Raw genomic sequence first — 23,531 nt, forward strand, 5'->3', positions numbered from 1 at the left:
TTGGAAAATATGTTCACGTTATGTATTAATTAGGAAGGTTTGCTGATGTTAAACTCCACTAGCATGCATAGTCACTCCTTTTACAGGAAATGTAGTCAGATGGCGAAAATGTGTTGAAAATAGTCAATTTTTTAGTCAATCACATTTAAGAACCCATATAAGATATTTGTAGTTGGACATTTTTGTGTGAATTCACACCAGCAACCAAACTGTGTCCTGCTAATTGTTGTTTTCTGTCAGTTTTGCTTCACTGTGGTCTAGCTGTTATCGACTATCAAACCAGAGTTATATTTAGCTTAGCCTTCCTGTGTGTCTGCAGGGGGGAGACCGCCTTGCACAAAGCCGCCTCAGAGAAGCAGCATGCAGTGTGTCGGATGTTGGTGGAGGCCGGCGCTTCGCTGGAGAAGACAAACTTCCAGGTAACCAACAGATGAAATGGTAGAAATGAAGCAGTTTCAGTAACTCCAGCTGAGTAACTTCAGATCAACCCGATATGTAAATGATTTACCCAGAAGTTGCTTTGCTGACTTTAAAGGGCGTGTCTCTCTTAACTTCTGGTGTAGCCAGAGTTTTAGCTTCATGATGTTTCATTTTAAAATAAACAAGCAAAAATATGGTTTGTTTTAATATAGCAAAGGGAACACTGATGTGTAGTTTGCTATTATTTGCAAAAATAAGTAAAATTCAGCTCAACCTGAGCTTCTGCATTTAAACCTGATTTTGGTTTCAGGTTGAAATCCTAAAATATAAACTCTGTGGTGGAAGCAATTTATAATCAGAAAAGAAACAGAAGATGCTTTTTTGTATTTAATCTGTGAAAACTTTAACAGTTATGCTAACTGAGGCGGGGAAGCACACTGTTTGTTTTTTTCATACCATTTCCCTGAGAAACCCTCTTATGCAAAGACAGTCAGCTGTTTTAAATGTTTCACATGTGTAAACAATGGACTTCCACATCAAATTATTTGGAAATTACCTTATAACCTTTCTCAGACTGATGTACACGAACACTTCCTTTTCTAAAGGATCATTGTTGATGTCTTTGTCTTTGTGTCCTGGCATTGTGCTACAGCACACCTGCAAGCTGCTGAGCAGAAACTAAGATGATCACAGTTAAAAGAACAAACTGAACAAGCTGAAGGCTTCCCCACAGCTGCAAAAGTTTTTTGTTTTTATTAAACAGAAGTTTTTTGGAGGTTTTTTTTTTTTTTTTTTTGTTAAAGGTGACCTACTAAGCTCCTCTTGTCACTTTAAATTCAATTAAGTTGCTTCTGGCCACTCCCACTAACTCAATGTTTACACTAGCATGTGAAAATAGCTGCAAATGGGTACAACTGTACATTTCTGAAAAGCAGAAGTGGAGCCTTCTGCACAACTAACAAGAATGCAGTAAGTCGCATGTGTCAAATCAAATCAGAACTAGACTCCAGAAATAGAACAGTCAAGATTACAGTTGTATTTTTAAATATTACGTTTTCAATTATCTGCATTCTACTAAATTAGGTCAAAGTGAAAATATGTTTAACTTTAATTAAATTCAATAAGTTGTTAATATTGTAAAGTTTTATCAAAACTTTCTGCCACAATTTTCTTTTTAAAGACATTCCTGATCTTGATGGAGTGATAAAACCAACTGGCCAAATGTTCTGGAACTCTGCTGGGGTTTCTAGGTGATGGTGGAACTCTGCTGGGGTTGCTAGGTGATGGTGGAACTCTGCTGGGGTTGCTAGGTAATGTGTGGAACTTTGCTGGGGTTGCTAGGTAACGAGCATTGCCTATGGAATGTGACATAACAGTTAAAACAGTTATTTTCAGTTATTTTCACCAATAAACATTAAGTTATTGCCAGAAAACAGGTCTGTATTTTTTAAAGTGTAATCAAAGTATAAAAATGTGCCAAAAAAGTTAAATTTGCAGAATAAAACAAGAAAATGTTTGCTGATTTTGTGTCGGGCAGTGAGAAAGTGTTTGGCTTTGACATACTTTTTTGCTGAATGACTGACAGATTGACGTCAAGTTAATCTCCAACCTTGTTGCTCATCACCAGGGGAAGACGGCGGCCGACCAAGCAGCAGGAGACTCTGAGCTCGCCGTCTTCCTGAGCTCCCAGCAGCAGACGTCATCCGGCACCAACGAAGACCTGGAGACCGCAGTCTGAGGCGCTGGCGCTCCGTCGCTCTCTCCCGCCGGACTCTGGATTTGCACCGGTACGGAGCAGAGAGGAACCGGGAGGGGAGTGTCACACCTGTCCTGGATTTCACTCCGCAGGTGCAGAGGCGAACCAGGAAACGAACTGCCTCCGAACGCGGCAGCATTGCAGCAGAGATTTTAACTCTCGACTATTTATTTATATTTATTTATTCTATTTATTGGTTGTGCTGGTTGATTGACTTTTAACAATTGCAAGTGCAATTCGTCTTGTAATGGAGTTGTTTTGGTCATATTTTGCAACTATATTAAGTCTGGAAAATGATCAGGATTGCGATCAAAGCAGATTATTTATCCCATAAACCTGTGTGCCAAAGACATTACACTGTTGTGGTGTCATATCTAATCCAAATAACCACCGTCTCATGAATCCAGGTTGGATCTGCAGGGCGTGAACTCAAACATGTCTGTCACATGCTGCTGATGTTTTCACCTGATGAGTCACAGCTCATTATGACACAGAAACCAAACTGCAGCGCTCTATTTCTCCTAAACAAAGTTTTTCTGGGAAACAGTTTTACCAGAGAAGTTTAAAAAAAATGTTTTAAACAAGGGCGCCCTGTAGGATTTAACCTTCTCCTGTGAATACGAGTCAAAACGGCCATCTTGGAAACTTCCAGATGGAACCACAGAGTTTGTTTTTGAATGGAAAGTGGAGGCCACATGTTTGATGTGAAACAATTACCACAAATCTTCTCTGAAGCTAAACAACAAACTAAAAAAAACAAACTGAATGTAGCTCATCTGTACCAGAACCCAGGTTTCATTTTGTGTTGGTCGTCCTGTTTGTGCCGTCCGTCCGGTCTGGAGTCAAACCAACATCACCAAGACGACTGAACTTGTCAGTTTTTACGAACACGTCGACCTTTGACCCAGTTGTGTACATGGAGGCATTAATAAGCTGAGCTCTTCTGTGACGTTATGAACAGAAATCATCCACATGTACAGACACCTTTGGTAAGATGCTGAGAAAACCTTCAGAAAAATTCACCTTTTATTGCAGCGGCTTCATTTTGCACTGGAAAAAATCTGAAATTCACAAATTTATTCATTTCTCAATAGGACTGCAGGTATAATAAAGCTAATTTTTATCCATTTTAGTGTTTATTTGGCAATAAGTTTGGATCATTATGCTACTAAGACACCCAGATATAAACCATTTTCAGTTTTGCAGCAAACTCATTTAAAAATGACCTCATGTTTCAATAATTAGTGTTTCTTGGGGCTTTCAGGAGAGAAACACTCTCTCTCTCTTTTTAATTAACTTTACACATTAGGTGGTTTTCCCACATTCTGAACGTTTATTTTATATTTCAGGTGAAATCCTGATAGAGTTTAGCAAACTCCATATGTGTCTTTTTGTGATCTTGATTTCCAAACCAGTGGAAATCAAGATAAGAAAGGCTTTGTTTGTTGAGGTCGGGCTGCTCTGTGCTCCTCACTCATGACTGCCTGTAGATTTGGACCAAGTTAAAAGCATAATTGTGTTTTTACGGCCATGTCCTGACTTGCAATGAGCCACACACGTCTGAATCACCTGAATGGCATGTTCTCCTTTCCTTCTCTGATTTATTAAACCGTAGAGATTTATTCATCCCAAGTCTGGGATGAATAAATACCAGCTTTTATGCATCCTACATGTATATTACTACTGCTGCAATAAAAGATAAACGCTCTTAAAGGTTATTTTTAAACATCTGTACCACGGCTGTCTGTAGGTGTTGATTACAGCTTGAACTTTGGACCAGTAATGCAAAATTAATCCCTTTTTTTGCCTGAAATGTAAATTTTCTAAAGTGTTGCTTGTTTTTTAACACCTTTTTTAAAAACTGAAATATATTGGCTGTTCTGTTTCAACAAAACATTCCTTGGGGTCAAATTTGCTATTTTCTTAGCAAATCGTCTTTGCAAATTCACCTGTCAGGGTGGAAAGGTGAGGATATGGCAGGTGAAAGTATTTTCAAAAAGAAAAACAATATTTGAAAGTGCAGCAGCTGAGCTTTTTCTCATGATGGCATTTTGAGAAAAAAAAGTGAGCAAATTTCCACTTTTCAATGTCCCAGAAAAAACAAGGAAATTTATGAGCTCCAAAAGTTAAAAAAATAGCTAGAAAAAAAACTCAAAAACATTTAGATTAATCTCAAGAAGTTTCAAGAAATTGAAATATTAAAGTTCAAACATTTTACTTTGGAATCTCGGATGTTTCCAAGATTATTACAAAAAATTCTGAAATTAATCTAAAAAACTTTTGAGTGTTTTCTGGGAAATTTTCAACTTTTTAATCTCAGAAATCTTCGTATTTTTCCTAAAAAATTTCCAAGATGAATCCAGAAATTTACGCTTCAGTTTTAGAGTGTAGCACAAAGGGGTAATTCTTAATTCAGATATGTAAAAATGTTATTTTTAATTATGTTCAAGATGCAGTATCTTGAATTGTAATTACAAATAAATGACGAATCCAGTGCTGCAACTTGAGGTATTTTGAAAGGGATTGAAAAATATAATTGAAAATATCTTGAATTATTTATCGTCAGAATGTGAATGCTGATTTCTTTAATTACCATCCAGTTTAGTCAAAATGCATTTTTAGATATCTGGGTTGTAATTATGGATATTCAGACGAAATTGATTGTATGCTAAAACTGCCTGCCATACCTTCAGACACCTGGATGAACTCACGTGAGCTGCTGATGTATTTCTGTTGATCGGCGTTAAAAACAAGGAAATACAAGTCTGGAATCACCCGACAGCTTTATTACTCACCTGTGCTTTGAATCAAACCGATACCTGTTGTCGTTTTTTAATGGCTCCTCCTGACTCATAAGGCGTTTCCATGGAAACGTGTAGCGGGAAGATGTGACTCGCAACATATCCGACAAAAAAAAAAGCGTGTACAGATTCATTTATCCTTCAACACAAGCAAAGTGTGTCTGCAGTGTTCATCTGACATTAAAAGAAACTTTTAAAAGAAATCTTTATATTCAGTAGAATATAAAGATGTTTTTATTTTTCTTTCTTTTCTTTTTTTTTACATTTCTCTGTTTGTTGTTTACATTACATTAATGTTTAACACAGTCGAGCATTTAGCACCGAGGAGTATTGAATGTGCAATGTTGAGTTGGAGTTTCATTTCTTTTGTATTTTAGAGAAATTAAACAACTTTACAAGGTTTTCTGAGAAATTCACTAAGATATGTTCAGGAATTTTCATGTATATTTTAAATTAATTTAATTTCCAGATTCCTGCCTAAATTAGGCTGATTTTGATCCAGATAATTAAAAAAGAAAAGAAAAAAAAGGGTCTAATCTGAAAGTTAAAATGATTTTAATTAATTAATTAATTAACTCAAAGGTTCAGAGTTTTATTGTCTTTTTGTGACTAAAAGTTACATTTATTGGCAGTCCTGGTAGAAAGCCTTACATATCTTTTATTGCAGCAGCATAAACTGAAATTTTATGTTTTGTTCAATAATATTCCACACAGGTAGAGCAAAAAGATGTTCATTTTTGCAAACCTTTTAATATATTTGTTATAAATTGGGTTGAATTACTTTCTTAAAATTTCCTTATTTATGAAAATTCAAATGGCATGAATTTGTCATTTTTATCCAAAGCCAAAATTTGCTTCAAAGTAAAACATTTTTGAATTTGTAATATTTCCTTTCCCCACTAAATAAATGTACTCAAATGAAAAGTTAGACTTTTGTGCTGCTGTTTTGAAAAGATTTTTATTTTTTTCAATTTAAAACATCATTAAATGTTTTTTTATATAATAATAAAAAAAAAGGATAAACAAGTTTTATTAAACTGAGACACTTTCTAATTGCTAATGGTCAGAATCTGCAACAGCATCATTTCTGCTGACATTCCTGAATCAGACTCTTCAGTCTTCCTCTCAACATTGTGCAACTTTCGCCGGAAACTTTCTGAACTAAATTCACTTTTTGATGACGACAAACGTTTGTTGGGAAATGCAGGACTCCTGCCGTGGCTTCGGGTGTCCGATTTCCAACACAGAGCGCTTCCTTTTGGGATTATAGAGGAACGGATTTTATGTGAGTGATTCTTAGAGGTGACTGTGTGAAAAGGTCCAGCCTGTTCCGAGCGACACAAACACACTTCACTTGTGCATGACGTTTTCTTACCTCTTTTCGGTTTGTTTTTTGCTTAATAAAATGGCATTGTTGTTTAAAGTATTAAATTATTCTAGTTTTGATAATTATACCTGAGTTTCATTCAAGTTTGGGCATGTTTTGCTTTTACATTTCATTTTCCTGCTGCTGAGATTACTTGAGGTTTATTTAAAGAACTTGTGATTCTTTTTGTTTCTGACCTCAGTTGCTGTTTGAGTGAATGTTGGAGGAAAGTTGGTGATTTCCTCATTGATCTGCAACAAAAGTGCTTGTCATTGGACATCTAGATGTAGAAGGGGCTCCACACATCTTGATTTCTGTGTTTGTAATCCTCCAACAAGGAGCCGACTGAAAACCACTCATGTATCGGAGTTATACGGTTTAGTATGTGTACAGTATATATGTAAAGATCGTCATTACAGTACAAAGTCCATATTTTGTCAAATAAAGTACATCAAATTTATTTCAAGCTCACCAAACAGACTTTATTTGTAAAAAGCTCATTTTTGCTAACGATGCTAACATGGTGACTCCTAGCATCTGTTAGCATGCTGCAGCGAAAGTGCAACCATATAATTTTCCCCTTTGTTGTACAGAATGTTAGTGCTAATATTTATTTCAAACTGGTAACTATCAACATATAATACAACTTTTACATGTTTAACTTGTAAAATATCTGCTAAAATAACATGCTAGTAGCATTCTAGGCTAACTCAAAGATGCTAATGATAATTTAGTCAAATCAGACTACCATTTATTTACTATTTTTCATATTTTGCTATCATTACCCTGACAAATACTCACTTATCTATATTATTTTCAGTGTTGTTTATCAAATATTGGTATAAATACACAAAACCGAGTATATTTACAGTTTTGGTCAAAAGTTTACATCTGCTTGTCATGGTTTTGATTGTTTTTCAAATTATTTGATTATTTAATGCAACTTGAAATAGGAGAGCAACACAAGATTTCATTTATTGAGGATTTTCTCTAAATAAATGTGTCCATACTCCTTCACTCATATTTAATTTAGTAAAATGCAACTCAACCACTCTCTTTGTAGCTACAGACAAGCTAATTTTGTCTGGATATAGGAACACTCCTATTGGCAAATTTAGCGGAGTTACTTTAATTTGATTGATTTAATACCACAAACCTGGTCCAGTGATTTTTTTTATTTTTATGTTTCTGAATATTATTGTTTTTTGCTGCTGCTGTTTTCTAAGCTTAAAGTTAGCCAGCTGCATCCATTCCAAAACCAGTTGGATGTGTCTTTGGTAGCAACACCCAGTTCAGTCCAGGTTTTATCCACTTATTAGCTGTTGATTTAAGGTAAAGTTGAAAAAAAGTAGTTTTTTTTTTTAGTATTCTATTCACTTTATGCAATTCACTAAGAACCATTGGCAGCTCAACATGATGCTGATGTTAATTAATAGCAATCTAAATCAGCTGTTTTGTTTTACAGAAGCTTGTTACACATATGTAAACATTCACCAACATCTTTATTATTTTACCAACATGTTTTCTTTGCAACTTAATTGCTTATTAATCCATTTAATAGTATATATTCTTTGGTTAATCGCGTAACATTGTACATTATATTAAAAATATGCCAACGGAGATACAATTCTGTTGATTTTTCCTGTTAGCAGTGCAGAAATCTTAACTTCCAGGTAGAAAACAGGTACCGCCGAACTCCCTGTAACCTCAGAGTTCGCACCTGAAAAGTGAGTTTCCTTTTGCTTACTTTTCTTTCTTCCCAAACTTGGTCAATAGCAGCCAAAGCCACACAATGGGAATGACTTCAGTGAAACATAAGACGTCAATGAAGACTTTTTCTCACCATAAATGGAGTTATGGTGGAAGGTTCGCCATTTTTTATTTTTCAAATATATTAACCAATAAAATTAGTGCAAGGACACAGAGATTTTTTTTGTTTTTCTGTCACTCAGTGACAACTATTTTGATATAATTTTCCTAGAAACACATTCTAAAATGCCGCCTAATGTGAAAAGCTCTTCTGGCTCCATAAAGAAAGGAGTGAAGTGCAGCGGCGTCATGTGGAGGATGAATCGCCCCGTTTGGTTCCTGTTTGTGCCAGAAGTGGTTCTGTATTTGCCATTTTGTTCATCTGCTTCTGAATTTCCTCGCTACATCTAAAACATCCTCCTGAGTCTCATCATTGGCCAACAAGATATAGTTCTTTATCACTTAATTCTACTAATAAATATTGTTTTATCATTCAGAGTAACTGCTGTTACTCTACTGCTGATGTTACACAACATCTTTGTGTGTTGTTTTCCATTGACTGTTGTTTTCTGGTAAACTTGAAGAGGTAGCTACTTCCTGTTCTGTCAGCTTTCGGTTTGGCATCTAAAGACATTGAAGAAGTCTTGTGCTCTGTTACTATGCTGATGTGTGTTGTGAGTCATTCACGCTTTCTTTTAGGAACTGTAAACAACACAACTACTGGGAAGTCCATTACGTGACCACGCTCACTTCCGGTTTGTGACCAATCACAAAATATCTCACTTCCTCAGCTCTTTACGCTCTAATTAGACCCACCTGGGTTCATTTTAGTAATAATCTCGCTCATCTGGTTGCTTCCCTGTGTATCAGTAAGTTTTACTTGCCTCATCATTACTACACAGACACAAAGTATCATGTAAAGTCAAATTAAAGAAGTGATATGTTTTTCTATGAATTTAAAAACAAGGAAGTTTAGAATACAAAGAAAACCAAAAGATATTATGACTGTGACTCGGCATAATTTTAAAGTCTCAGCATATGAGGATCTCATGACGTTGCCATTGGCTTTACTCTGACATGAAAGTCATGTGGACTCCTTGTTGTGACAAACAGGGCAAGAACAACATTTTCTACCATGAGTTCATTTCTGGAAAGCCGTCATGACTCAATCCCGTCACGATAAATAACGCGATTGAGGTTGGAATTACAAAAAAACAGCATTTAAATTGGTTTAGCTTCATCATTCATCGAGTAACAATGTAACTAAAGCACAAACCGTTGTAGTGTGAATGTAAATAAAGGCTAAATGTGAAAAGGTTAATGGCCAACAGGACGGAAGGAAAAGTGTTTCAATATATTTAATGTGTAAAATTCACAGAAGGATATCTTCAGATTGTATTCAGAAATATTACAACCGCTAAAATCTGACGCTACTCCATTTTTCTTTATATTTTATAAAGACGTTACTTTTATGTCTTCTTCGGAGGTTTTCGTGTCGCTTCCTTCAGCGGTTCTTGATGCAGCGCCACCACAGGCGAGGATTGGAACAGGATTTTCAATGAGTGGATCATTTGACAGTGTAGCGTCAAAGTATGACGGAGTGTTGGGGCTATTATAGATGGGGGGGGAGAAGGTAGAAATATCCACCCAAAAAACTCGGAAATTTTGAGATTTCGACTTTTGAAACTCAGAAATTTACTATTTTTTCTAGAAAATTTCTGAGATATCAAATTTTCTGAGATTTTTTTGGCAGTAATTTACAACTCCTTTTTTTACACCACAGTAAAAGTTGTAATTTTGGCCCCCAATTGAACCAATCTACCGGACTATCAGGTGTGAATATCCTCAGAGCTACAGCCAAACAGCATGGAACACCGCAATTGTTGACTATTTGTTAATGTTTATCATATTTGTAGCTATAGAGCCAAAGAAATATACTCGGATATGATTCTTAAAAACAAACGTGTCACATGTCTTAATATTTCTGAATCATCCTATGACTAGGTAAGAAAAAAACATGTTGTCTAATGAGTAATGTGGTGCATCTAGACTTTAGATCAGTATTTCTCAATGTTTTGTAACCTGGGACCCGTTAGAGATATATATATACTCCCTTCTGTCAAATTTTAATCGGAGTTTGATGGATTAAATGATATTAACACCCGGTAACAGGAAAGCCCCCCCACCCCTTCCTGTGACCGGATTTCCCCCGCTCCCCCTAACATCCGGTAAAAGGAAATTCTCCACATCCGGTAACAGGAAAGCCCCCCCACCCCTTCCTGTGACCGGATTTCCTCGGTCACAGGAAGGAGAATTTCCTTTTCCGGTAAAAGGAAATACTCCACATCTGGTAACAGGAAATTCATATGGACCCAAGAAGAAATTCTCTTCTTATTATGAGTAGGATTATCCAAGCTTAAGGAAAACAAAGAAAAAGGAGAAATAAATATTCAATGATACAGAACCGAATCAGCAAATATGAACTGATGAAACTATTGAAACCTTCAAGAATCTTATCGCTTCAGACTCTGTGCTGCTTTTAACACTGACTATAAAATCCCCTTCAGTCGTGGAACTAAGTGAAAAACTGTGGGAAAGAGGTGAAATGTCTGGTGTTCAACATAAAAAGTGACATATTTTAGAGATAACAATCAAAGTAATTCATGGGTGCGGTTTCAGTATTATTTTCTTAAATATCTTACACAACATAAGATTCTTGAAGGTTTCAATAGTTTCATAAGTTCATATTTGCTGATTTCTAATTTGTGGGATTTACTGACAATTTTGTGCAAAAAACATAAAATTCAGCAGGCAACTGTTTGGACACCACAAAGGGGCTTCCACGTCATTCTTAATTCAGATATCTAAAATTGTAATTTTTACTAGTCATAATTGTGTTGAAGATATCTTAAATCGTAATTAAGGATATGTGTCCCGTCAAATGACAGATCATTTGAGATATCTTGAAAGGAATTTTGACTAGTCAAAATATAATTAAAGATATCTTGAATTATCATTCTTACTAGTCAGAATGTAAATACAGATATCTTAAATTACCATTCCGGATAGTCAAAATGTAGTTTTGTCTAGTCAAAATGCATTTTTAGATATCTGGAATGTAATTACGGATAGTCAGACGAAACCGAATTTATGTTAAAACGGCTTGCCACAGTAACTGAATTTATATTAAAACGGCTTGCCATATTCGAGGAAACGTCCTACATGTTATCACGTGACGTCTAATGACGTCATAAACGTAATAAAACTGAGACGCAGCTCACGCAAACTTTGGTTGGTTGGTAGAAGTCAGAAGAGTCTCAACGGACGACAAGAAGACTTTTTCTCTGACAGAGAACAGTAAGTACTTTAGTTTTCGGCATCTTTGGGGGTTTTTTAAATTAGGTTTTATAATTTATAACGAGACTAAAATACGTTTTTGGTTTAATTTCACCATAAAAAGTTAAACCTTCGGAGAAAGATGACCGTAATGTCACCGCTAAACTAGCAGAACTACGATGTTTTTTTCTTTTTTACTGAATAAGTAATACATATGTCGACATTTTGTCCTTTTTAACCTGTCTAACTTTGTCCTGTCACAGTTCAGATTTCAATCTGTGTCGTCATTCAAACAGCTGTTTGAGGAAACTCCTTCAACATGCCCCAACATGAATTCGTGAACTTCCTTAATCAGAAAATACACTTAAAATATCCAAAAATTAACTTGAACATACAAGAAAACTAATATTACACAAATAAAACCGGGATAGGATAAATTTCTCGAGTTCATAGACCTGTAGGTTTAGGCTTTTATTGTATATTTTTGCGACAGTACGTACGAGTATGAGTAAGATTAAACTTTTTTGTACAGCAACCCAGATGTGCCAAAAAATACCGAGAGCGATGTTTGTTTTTCTTACATACTTAAAGTTTCACAATACAAAATTTGAGTTTATGGTAATTTATTTATTTAATATTTTAGCCAAAGCATCAAGTTTTCTTTGACACTCTCTAAGCGGTGAAAAATAAGGAAAACAATAAAAATGTGATATTTTTTTAATATAACTATATACATTTTTAGATTTAAAATGGATACATGAATATATTAATAATAATATAGTTTAAGTATGACCAGTGTAGGTATGCAGATTTTTTATTTCTATTCCAGACTCCATTTAGAGTTGGAATAATTAAAGAATAAAAATGTTAACAAAAAGCTCATGTTGAACTTTTACAATAATCATAAATATAAATTTTTTTTTATCCTGTTTATGAATGGAGATTCTGAGATTTGCGTATATAAGAGGGAATTGTTTTTTGTTTGTTTTTATTGTAATTGTAGTTTTTTTTATTTAATCATTACTAAGGAGTTGTTTTGTCTATTTATTATCCTTTTCTTTGGTTCTGTGCCTGCAGAAATAGTTTCCTTAGTAACCAAAGAATTTTTTTTTTTTTTTGGTATCTTAAATATAGAAAATTAAACCATGAACCTCAGATACTAAATGTTCAGCTGGGAAAAGGTTAAATTCTAACTAAAATTATTTTTTGTTTTTTTTTTGTTTTTTTTGATAAATAAATACAACTTCGATATGTTTTTACAGATAAATAAGATGGAGAACGATAAAGTGGAAAACGGCGTTGGAAAAATCAACGGCCCGACTCACGTGGACTATAATTTGAACTCTGACAAAGAAAACATGGAGGACACAGTGGAGTTCAGACTCATGATGGCTTACGCTCAGAGGCGGCGGCCAGCAAAAGTCAACACACCCAAAGTTAATGGTTCGGCTGCAGAAGAAACGCTGACTCAGACGTCTGGAAAGACTGAAAACCAGGAGGAGGAGGAGGAGAAGAAGAAGAAGAAGAAGAAAAAGAATATATTGAGGCATCTGAAAGTGATTTTCAAGTGTGTTAAGCCTCAGACAGCGGAGCCAGAATCACCACAGGATGATGACCTCAATGACCCCATGAACCGAAACTTTGTTCCAGAAGACAAAGACGAGGAGCATCATGGTAAAACTCCCTATTGAATAATTCAGATTTAATTTGTGCAGAAAAAAAAATCTGAAAACATCTGAAGAAGCTTTTATGGTTGTAAAGGTAGAAAGAAAATGTTTTTGTTCAGTTCAGAACCAAATAATGTAAAAAGACAACAAACAGGAAATCAACTTGCGCTTGAAATCAACTTAATTATGTTACAATTAATCAGGAGTGAAAACATATTTAACATTTACCATTAAGCTTGTAGCTTAATTGCTTGTAAATTATGATATAAATGTTGGAATTTAGCTACAAGCTTAATAAAAATGTTTGTTATACAGACAAATTACTAATTATAAGGCAACTGATGTTGAGGAAAATTATTTTTTATTAGTATTAAACAAAATGGTGAAATATTTTTTTAATATTGATGTCAAATATAGTAACTCAAATTCTGAGATGGACAAACTATGCCTATAAAATCGGTTTGAGTTTAAATATTATGTGAAACGTTTAGTGTTAAACACATTTAACTGCACATCTTGTAAAGATGTGGAATAAGCCTTTAAATAAATTCATCTTTTATTGCAGAAGCAGATTCGCATTGTTAAATATTTCTATTAATCTAATATGTAATTTGAGTATAATTTATTCAGCAGAGGGGAAAAAAATACCTTAGAAAATATAATGTTTTTCTCTGACTATTTTGTTTTTTGTTTTTTTTTTAGAAATTCTGTCGTTTGATTTTTTTATCTGAACAGTGGATTTCAGAAGCTTTCAAACCTCAAATGACAAGCACAAGACAGTTTCTTGGATGTTTTACCCTTTTGTTCCTTTTAGAAATCAATCATTACCAATGCAATTTGCAACACTGATTTCGACAAAATTAATATTCATGCTGTCACTTGTTTTGTGAACTTTTTGTCGTTGTTTTGTAGAAATAGTTTCACTTAACATAGAAGTGTTTTTCGGTCAAAAACGTCAAATTTTGCTGATCCTGATTGATTTGTAAAAGCAATAAGAGGGTGAAGCATCCAGGTGGATGGATACTTTTAATATCCATCCACCTGGAAGTGTGGTAGGAAATGGCTCAACATTTGCTCTTTTTTTCTGCTATTGAATGAATATAATCAAATTAAACGTTAAAATTTCATTGGAGAGTTTATTTTAGAAGTTTTTACTAAGTGTCCCATAAATGTAACAAGTTCTGTATTTCATCTTCTACAAACTGAAACCTTAAATCTGATGCTTTGTCAAAATTTTAGACTGAAATAAAAAAAAAATGAAGTGAGCAACAAAGAAAATGACCCAGTTGATGTAACATTGCAGCTTGTTTTCATTTGTTTCTTTTAGCTGAAGATCAGGATGCGATGAAGGAAGTGGCGGACCGGGTGATCGGGATCGCCGATGAATTTCAGTTCACTCCCGTCATTGATTCTGATGGCAAGTCTCTTACTTCTAGTTTGAGCCCTAAAATGTTGTTCCTTTGAATTAAAAAATTTAATTTCTGTAAAATCTTTACCAGGGGAAACTGATGAGGGGAAGATAGAAGATGACTTGGAGAAGGCGATTGGTCTGCTGCTGAGGGCACAAGGCGACGAGCTGGTCAAGAAGGTAAGGAAATTACAGTAAATCGAGTTCTTCCAGGAAGTCCGGCTGCACATGACTAATGTTTAGTATTATTATGCAATGGAGGAGTTTCCACTTGCAGTCAACAATAAAACACTGACTCAGTCAGTTATGGCTCATCCAGGGTTCATAGGTTGAATTATTGTCACAGTTTTATCAGAAGCTATAAAAAGAATAAATATAAACAAGAGGTCCTATATTTCACTAAAACATGATTTTTAAAAAGATAAATAGCAACTGGATCTGTTTCATGTTTTATTGATTTTAACTCTGTCAAAATGAAATTAAAATTTTGAAAATTCGATCAAAGTGGGCGGAGCCAGGTGACACAGAGGGTCGTGGCTACATCTACAGATGAGGGGGGGAGGGGATCAGAAGCATTGCTGCTTATTTATAAACTTTTATAAACTTTCTCACTGTATTTAGCAACTTTTTGATTAACAAAAACCATTTTTCTGTGTTGTTGGAGACTTTTTATGGAGACAACGATCTAATTTTGGTGGTTAGTTACACAGTTAAAACGTTTTTTTTCCCAAAACTAACCAGTTTATTTTTATGTCCACCCACAGTTTCCCCTGGCGAACATTCCTGCAGACCTTTTTTTAGACTACAGCTTCTTTGCGAGGCTTCTCAACACATTTCTGATCAGGATCGGCTTCAGGAGACCGGACGCTGACGCCTTAGGACCCCAAGCAGCCAACAGAACCCAAATCGCTGCCGCCTTAGAGGTGACAGCAGCTTTTTGCTTCACAGCTTTGCAGTTTGTACCTTTTAATGGCAGTATTTTGTCTCATACAAATGTTTTTCTTTTCTTTTTTTTTTATCATCAGATAACTAGTCGTCTCGCCTCTGTGGAGGCGTTGCCCAAAGTCAAGTTATGTAAACATGGAGCTCGATATCTGCAGGAATATTATTCATCGTGGGCTCAGGAGCAGGGCGGATACGTAAGTACATCCTCACTTCCTGCTTTAAATTCCCAGAAAAAGGGAAAATACCATATTTGGGAAGGACACAATTGCACTCCAGAGCTGTAGGGGGCGCTATTTAATATTTACTGGAGTCTCTTTTTTGTTTTTGTTTGCGTCATCATCCATAAAACAATATTTTATATTCAACTAATTGAGTTTGTTGGTTCCACTTCTCTTATTCTTGTTTTATTAAAGCTGCTATTTGCAATAAAAGTATAATTTTAGGTCTTTGTTGCAGTAATGTGGGAATAGAAATAACTGCAAATGTTCATAAAATGTACCTATATTTTAATTTTGTTTTACAATGTTTGTAAAATATTGTTCAGACATAGAAATTAAAAATAAAATAAATCGAGTTTGTAATGTTTCAAAATAAAAAAGAGTTTCTGTTTAAAATGGTGCCCCTTTTAGCTCTTTAGTCCCATTCTTTTTTTAAGTCTATTAATAATATATATAAATAAATCACAGATTACATTCAAAATAAAACATTCATTATAAATAATACTTAATAATAAACTCCACTAATTACAGGGGAAATTAAAGAAGCAAGGATTACATAAAAAGCAATTTTACATAACTTAAAAAAGCATTTGTGATATAAACACATCAAAATATCAGTGAGTTATATTTTTTAAAGCAAATTTATTGAAAAAAAATGGCAAAAACAAATGTAGTATACAGAAAAATACAACACAAAAATTCATATATACAAGTTGTTCTGAGAGCCTTTTAATTGGTACAGTATGTTGTCAGCAATGACTGGAAATAGAAAATAGCGCCCCCTTTAGTTCCGGAGTAGTTCCATTTCCTAATATGGCACCACTTCCTGTTTCTGTGTTTAAGTAAACTTACCCAGTTCTTTCTAAACCTTCTGAAACGTGTTTGATCTTTCTCCAACAGGAGGCAGTGTTTCCTGATGAAGAGGAAGTTGACTGATTTGGAAGTTGATTATTCATTACAAGAACAACAACAAAAAAAGTCTTAAAATGGTGCAAAGAAGAGAATCACTCAGGACCTTCATCGTTTACAAGGAGCAGTTTTCTTTCTGCTTGGACCAAAGTTTAAGAGGAAATTCTTTTCACATTAATTTAATGGAAAGCACTTATTGTACAGACTACCATCAACAAAAATTAATTTATTTAATTACATAAAACATTATGTCTTGTTAACGCACCTGCACTTTTATAAAAAAAAAAGAAACAATATGTTAAGTTTTTTTCTTTTTTATGTTAATGTTATTTTGTTACCAATAAGTGTAAACATTAAATTCTATTTTTGAATAAAAACATTTTGTGGTACTATATCAGTTTTCTTATTTCACAAAGATAATAAATTAAGGTTTTTATATCTACAAAAAATGCCAGAGTCGAACACATGGCCAACAAAAAGGTTCATACAATATTTTTAGAATATTTTTTAACCTTAAAATTACAGTAAAAGTAGCTATAATTAAAAGCTTTAATTACAGCTACTTTTACTGTAATTTTATTTTGATAAACTCCAATTATCTTGTACTGAGTATGAGAAAATAACTGTGAAAATCCCTCTCTGGAATATCTTAAAGTTTACTCAACTTGTTCAGATTAATTCAAATAAGAACATAGTTGTATAAAATGAGCCATAAGTCGTTGAAGAAAATGTACACAAAACAAAATTGCTCCTGCTCCTGTTTTATGGAATAACTTACCTTTCCAGATTAGATCTGCCCACAGCCTGGATCATTTTAAATCACTTCTTAAAACTCATTTTTACTCTGGCATTTAATTGGTGTATTGTTTTGTGTTCTGTTTTGTCATTTGAGTTGTTGTTCTTGTACAGCACTTTGGTGCGTTTTATACCTGTTTTAAAGTGCTATATAAATAACTTTGACATTGAACAAAATTGGTTATTGGTACAACTACTAACTGAAATATAACTTTAACTGTAATTCACTGCAATAAATAGTTAAAATCCATTTTAAACCAAATTTCTGGATATGGAGTGTAAAATATTAATTTTATATACTTTGTATATAAAATGTAAGCATTATATTCATGTTTACTTCTTTTTTACATATATGGATTTTGCACAGAAAGGTTCCAATTAAACTAATGCAAAAGTTTATTAAAAATCTAAACTTAAAATGAAGTTTATGTGTGAAATCAGTCAAAGGTTTTTTTTTTGAACGGTTCTTATTAAACGTTTAACCTAATATTTAAGTGATTTACATTTCTAACATATTTACAAAATAATATAATTTGATTATCTGTTATGCAAAGTTTCACAATGAAAACTACAATAAAAACTTAAAATAATAAGAAGGTTAAAAGTCTGTCTTTTCAGGCTAACCTTTAGAATTGACAGTCCTCTATTTAAGTGAGTTTATTACTTTTTGGAAAATAAATTTTATTTCAGGAACAGAAACTTGTTTCAGCTGATCAATAAAGGAACTACAACTGCATAAACCTTGGTTTAACTTTTAAACTAAAATTTATATTAACTTTTTTCTGTGTATTTATGACATTTATTCTTTTCAAAGTTAAAACACCTTTTGCCTACAAAAGGTGTTTTACATATAAAACTACATTTAAACCAAAATAAAGCAGACTGAATTATTTTTGGAGGCTTAGCTTTTAAATATGCAGTGTGGGTGATTTAAGACACCTTTGTTATTGTGCAATTTTTGTAGAGACCTTTAAAATTTGCATTTTAGTTACAACAGAAACTTAATTTAGGTTTAAACAGCGCCCTCACGTGATCAGAATCGGAACTACGACGTGTCAAACTGCGTTTTTACATTAAAACTGACATTTAATTTCGTTTTTTTCTATTCATTTACATAAAAATTTGAAGACTATTATTTTTTAATTAACCGTAATATTATTGACTTTACTTTACAAACTGTGTTTTACATGATAGAGAGTTGCAAAATAAAATAAGCAAAAACGGGATACGAATTATTTTTTGGCAGTCTTACGTTTTGCATAGACAGTGTGGGTAAATTAAGTTGGGTTTTATTACTTTGCAGTCTTTGTAAGGAACTTTAAATTTGCGTTTTTGTAAGCGGAGCGTGTCATGCTGGCCGCTGTGGAGTCTGAAATGAGATCCAACCCGTTCTCCGGCAGATCAACCTGCTCTCCGACAACCAACGCGGACTTTAAGCGGCAGGACGCGGCTCGGTGTCAGAGACCCGTCCGAGCCAGCCGAGCATGAAGGGAATAATGTTTAACCCCCCGCCTCGGATCCGTGAAAACGCCCCCACGGGTGACTCGGCAGCGGATCCTGTTCGCATCAACACATCCCTGCTGAGCCCGACGACCTGCGAGGCTCCCTGCGAAACGACGTGGCCGCCGCCCGGAGCCAGGATGCGGATCTCCAAGGCCAACAAGGGCGCGGTGGTGAGAGTGATCCGGCGGCATTCCTCCCCGCAATCGGCCAGCCTGGAGGAGGTCTGGAGTCCGAGAGAGGAGAAACCCCGGAGCCCCGAGAGGAAGAAGCCGGCGGAAGCTGCTAAAAACGGGGTTGAAGGGCAAGGTGGGGGGCCACCCCGGAGCAGGAAGAGCCGGTTTCGAGCCCCCGACGTGAGGACCATCTTCTCCCCCGGAGAAAAGGACCCCAGAGTGAAGGAGGAAACCGGGGAGGGACACACCTTCGAGCCGGGAGGCGAGAACAACTGGTGCGATGTGTGCTGCAATTACATCCTCCAACACGGACTCACCTGTGCAGGTAAGACGGTGGAGGTCCAAACTGCCTCATTAAAGACAAATACAAACCTCAATGAGTTTGGATTTTAAGCAACCGAAAACTGTGAGGTGAAACAGAAATTACTTTTTTTTTTTTAAGGGAACAAATCAAACATGAAACCCAGTTTGTAGAACCAAATTTGACTTCATCTACGGCTGTCTTTTGGGATAAATTTACCCTGTACAGAAATTAAAAATGTTTCCCATCTTTCCTTCAAAAACAGTTAAACTCAGACTGAATGGAGACCAAAGTCTTGATTATTCAATTGGACTGAAGTCTTTACATCTCAGATCTTTAATAGTTTGGTTTTCTTTCTGGATCTCTCAGGTGATGAAAAGCATCCCTCACAGCATGATGTTTCAACATATGGTCTTCTTCCGTAATGTATTTTGGTTTAGGGCAAAATGTTAAACAGTCAGGGCTACTTCTTTAGGGTTACGAAGGGTTTTATGACTTCTTCCTCGATTAACGCTAGTCTTGTCTTGCCTGGTATAGGTAGCCATGTCTTTGTAGATTTGATTTAATTAAAATGCTCAAAGATTGGAACATTGTTTTATACCCTAAATCTGCTTTAGACCTTTCAACTCTAGGAAACCTAGGCCTTCAATAATAAGCTCCATTTTTACTTATGTCATATACAGGTGGACTCAATTTACCATTTAGGTCTGTTATACCAGTTTCCTTGGATTTTATTCAGATATCAATGTAAAAGGATTGAAAACAACTTGTCAGGTTTTTATTTATCTATGTGCAGTTTGAGGCTAGCTTCTTTAAACAGTTTATGTTCCTCTTGTTTAAGAACCATGATCTCTCCAGCAATTTAATAACAACACAAAACCCTTTTTTGTTGTTGCTTTAAGTACAACTAAGAGCCTAAACTCACAACTTCATTTTGTCATCCTATGAATCATATCGAAAAATGTATTAAATAATTTAATCTGGACATAATAGCCAATCTGTATTTGCAGCTGGGGTTGAAATACTTTGTAAGAACTGATTGATGTCAAGATAAAGTCGACATGATGACATGTGACAGCTAACTCAGTTTGGCGTTTGTAAAGACTGACTGCTCAGAAGTTGTAGGCAGGGCTCTGAAATGCTTGATGTCAGGAATGTGGACAGTATGCAGGTGAACTAGTTCAGGTAAAAAAAACTAGCCTGACTGACTCGTCTACAGACATTGGACTTCCCTCTCTGTGTGTGATGTTATCTGGCAAACAATAGGAGGAAGTTATGAAGAAGAAGTTTTGCCTCATGAGTATATTCTTCCATTTCGAAACTTGTATCATTTAGATTTTGATGCTGTGCCTTTTCCTCTCCTGTGTTTAGCTTCACTTTCAATATTATTTTTCACTAAAATAATAGCCAAAAATATGTTCTTTGTAAATATAGACAAACAATGTAGCACCAGCTAACTAGCTTAAATGTTATAGCACAGCTTTTGAAGGAATATTTTTGCTTAAATCCACAAATACTTAAGTTTCCTCTAAAAATGCTCACAACTGCCTGTTTTAATAGTTCAAACACCAAATATGCTTTCATATGCACTGATAAGCAGTACAAATATGTCATAGCACTACCAAATTAAGCTAACACCCAACTTCTTCCTTATGTTAGCTCATGTACCTATATATACATGTAGCTACAGCCAATCAGAGCCAAGGGAAAAAAAAGAATGTTCCACTGAAAAATCCGTGAATAGGTGAGTCAACAAATGCTGGACCACAAACAGGCTGACGTCCACTGTAATCAATTTATTAGCTAAAATGAGGATGTAAGCTGATTACACAGGAGAAAACCAGAAACACACTTCCTGCTTTCCTATGCTTTGAAATTGACTAATGTTAGCTAACAGGCTAACAAGTTACAGCTAGTTTATGTGAAAAGCACACATGACATGTTTTTCCTGTCCAAATAAATAAAATAGATGGACTACAATGATAAAAACCTTAGTTCAGTCAATTTTAAGTGGCAGATCAATGACCTTAATAAATGAGGAAAACAATCATGTTTTACCTTTTTTGTTATATGAAGCTAGCGAGTGCTAACTTCATAAAGCTAGTACTATTTAGCTAAGTTGCTATATTTAGTTTCAAATCCTGTGTACTTGTGTGTATATATTTCCCTTCTACTTTGACACCGAAGTGGTACAGACAAAAAGCTGTATTTTATTGATTTATAATTTATTGAATTTATTGTTGGCATAACAACTTATTACATGAATTGTGACAGCAATAATTTCAGGACTGCCTTTTTTAATAAGGAAAGCTAGCACTAGCTAGCTAACTAGCTGGTGTTAGTTTATGACAGCCCTAAAGCAAACATCAAACACTAGAACTTTTTGTTCTAATAATACTTTTAATTCAGAAAAACTTAATATCTCAATTTTTTGCTCTAATTATCTTATGAATTTGACTTGTTCATTTTAGCTAGTTTACACTTTGCACACATTATTAATATTATTTTTATATTATCCTTACAGAAAGACAAGTTACAAAACACAATGTCCCAAAAACATCTTTTTTCCTTCTTTTTTTTCCTGTTTAACCTCCAGCAAATCAAAGAAATGAATAAGCAGCTACAAGAATAAACATTAAAGGAAAAACTTTATAGGCTTATGATTTTTTTTCCTTCACTACTGATATTTACATTGGTCACTTATTCACTTAGTATCGCAAGAAACAGTCACTTATAAGCCAGCAAGAGCAGCAGTTTTCCTCAGTTGAACATTAATTTTTCCAGATGAGCAAGTCTTCTTTGGATATTGAAATATTTTAAATTTTGCAATGTCTTTTTGTTCGAGTTTCTCTGTATCATAAACTGCCTGTTTTTTTTTGTTTTGTTTTGTTTTGTTTGACAAAGAATTCACTGTTCAGCAGGCTAATTGGGAAAAGGAAAGACAATAATGATCCAGAATATAAGTACATATCAAGACAGAAATGATTCCCCAACCTTAAAAATTAACCTTTTTCAAATGAATCTCACAACTCAAAATTTAATTAAATCTTGTAGAAAACCTCTGAGATGAGTTGTACTGCAGATAATCCAGGATTTACAGATTATACAGAAATTACCGCTAGTTTAGAGCTTTAATAAAGTCAAAAACTGGAATCAGACCAAAAACTGATTGATGCATTTCTATTAATCAAAAACACAAAATCTTACCAGGAAGATTTTGTCTAGTTTAAATATCTTAGTTCACTTAAAATAAGACAAAACTAACTTACAAGTAACTTCAGCAAGAAATAGGAGCTTGTTTTAAGACAATAATTCCTTAATATTGGTTTAAAGAAAAGTACTAGTTCCACTCACTGACTTTTTTACACTTATAACAAAAATATTTTCCATATTTTAAGTGAAAAAAAGTCAGTAGAACTAAAACTTTTTAAAATAAATATTATTAATAAAGAAGTTACTTGTAAGTTAGTTTTGTCTTATTTTAGGTGTACTAAGATATTTACACACTTTAAATTAAATACTTGGTTAGATGTTGTGTTCTTGGAGTGCAAAGCACGTCTTGTATGATATAGTAATGTTCTTTATATTGCAGTTATGAAAGTTTTACATATTAAACTTTATCCTACATGTTTTTCCCAGTGATGAGTTGAATGAATTTGTTTAATCATTTGAGTTTTGCAGCTCCTGTTTCAGTGTTTGTGCCTCTGAGTGTGAGGACTGATGATGGCGTCTCTCTTTGTTTGGTTCTTGTTCTTTGTCTGTTTTTCAATGAAGTGCAGTAACAGAAACCTGCAAACAGAGCAGGGATCTTTGTTTGATTGGCTTTAATGTTGCATTAGAGCGTGAGTTCATTAGCCAAGAGGCATTTCTGCAGGAAACTGGAGCTTTGGCTCACTCGGTACACTCTTATTTTCATGGAACAAGTCTCTTTAATGAGACAATTATTTCATTTTGAACTCTCATTGACAGCATTGGTTTACATTTTGAGAATAAAGACTTAATATTCTGACTTCATTCTGAAAATATTACTTCATTCTCATATTATTTACTTTATTATGGTATTATTTTGACTTTATCCTCATGCCAGTTTATTCTCTTAATATTATGACTTTATTCTCTGGATTTTATTTTTTATTGTCGAAATAATACAAGAATAAAGTCGCAGTAATACGACTTTATTATCA

At 34.5% G+C, this 23,531-nt stretch overlaps 3 protein-coding genes across 7 annotated transcripts in view; all 3 read left to right on the plus strand.

Moving 5' to 3' along the window:
- dgki (diacylglycerol kinase, iota) overlaps window positions 1-5,485 on the plus strand; it is a 35,397-nt gene extending 29,912 nt beyond the window's left edge. For all 4 annotated transcript variants that reach the window (XM_016665033.1, XM_016665035.1, XM_016665034.1 and 1 more), the window contains 2 exons: window positions 320-419; window positions 2,048-5,485. In XM_016665033.1, the coding sequence (XP_016520519.1) occupies window positions 320-419; window positions 2,048-2,158 (211 nt within the window). In that variant the 3' untranslated portion in view covers window positions 2,159-5,485. The remainder of the gene's footprint in view (window positions 1-319; window positions 420-2,047) is intronic.
- A 3,131-nt stretch (window positions 5,486-8,616) lies between these two features.
- On the plus strand, window positions 8,617-16,967 carry LOC103129389 (apoptosis facilitator Bcl-2-like protein 14). Of its 2 annotated transcripts, none has more exons than XM_007540458.2 (7): window positions 8,617-8,961; window positions 12,691-13,102; window positions 14,423-14,512; window positions 14,595-14,683; window positions 15,268-15,426; window positions 15,529-15,642; window positions 16,567-16,967. In XM_007540458.2, the coding sequence occupies exons 2-7, from the start codon at window positions 12,700-12,702 to the stop codon at window positions 16,600-16,602; spliced, it is 891 nt and encodes a 296-aa protein (XP_007540520.1). In that variant the 5' UTR covers window positions 8,617-8,961; window positions 12,691-12,699; the 3' UTR covers window positions 16,603-16,967. The 2 variants fall into 2 exon arrangements, with proteins under 2 accessions (XP_007540520.1, XP_007540519.1); XM_007540457.2 differs by lacking the exon at window positions 8,617-8,961 and adding an exon at window positions 11,339-11,449.
- A 1,671-nt stretch (window positions 16,968-18,638) lies between these two features.
- The window catches only part of LOC103129390 (ras association domain-containing protein 1-like), a 52,052-nt gene continuing 47,159 nt past the window's right edge, over window positions 18,639-23,531 (plus strand). The window contains exon 1 of the mRNA XM_007540459.2: window positions 18,639-19,371. Coding sequence (XP_007540521.1) covers window positions 18,855-19,371 — 517 coding nt within the window. The 5' untranslated portion in view covers window positions 18,639-18,854. The remainder of the gene's footprint in view (window positions 19,372-23,531) is intronic.

This window comes from Poecilia formosa, unplaced genomic scaffold (genome assembly GCF_000485575.1).
Source record: "Poecilia formosa unplaced genomic scaffold, Poecilia_formosa-5.1.2 Scaffold542, whole genome shotgun sequence".
In the NCBI taxonomy this organism is placed as follows: Eukaryota; Metazoa; Chordata; class Actinopteri; order Cyprinodontiformes; family Poeciliidae; genus Poecilia; species Poecilia formosa.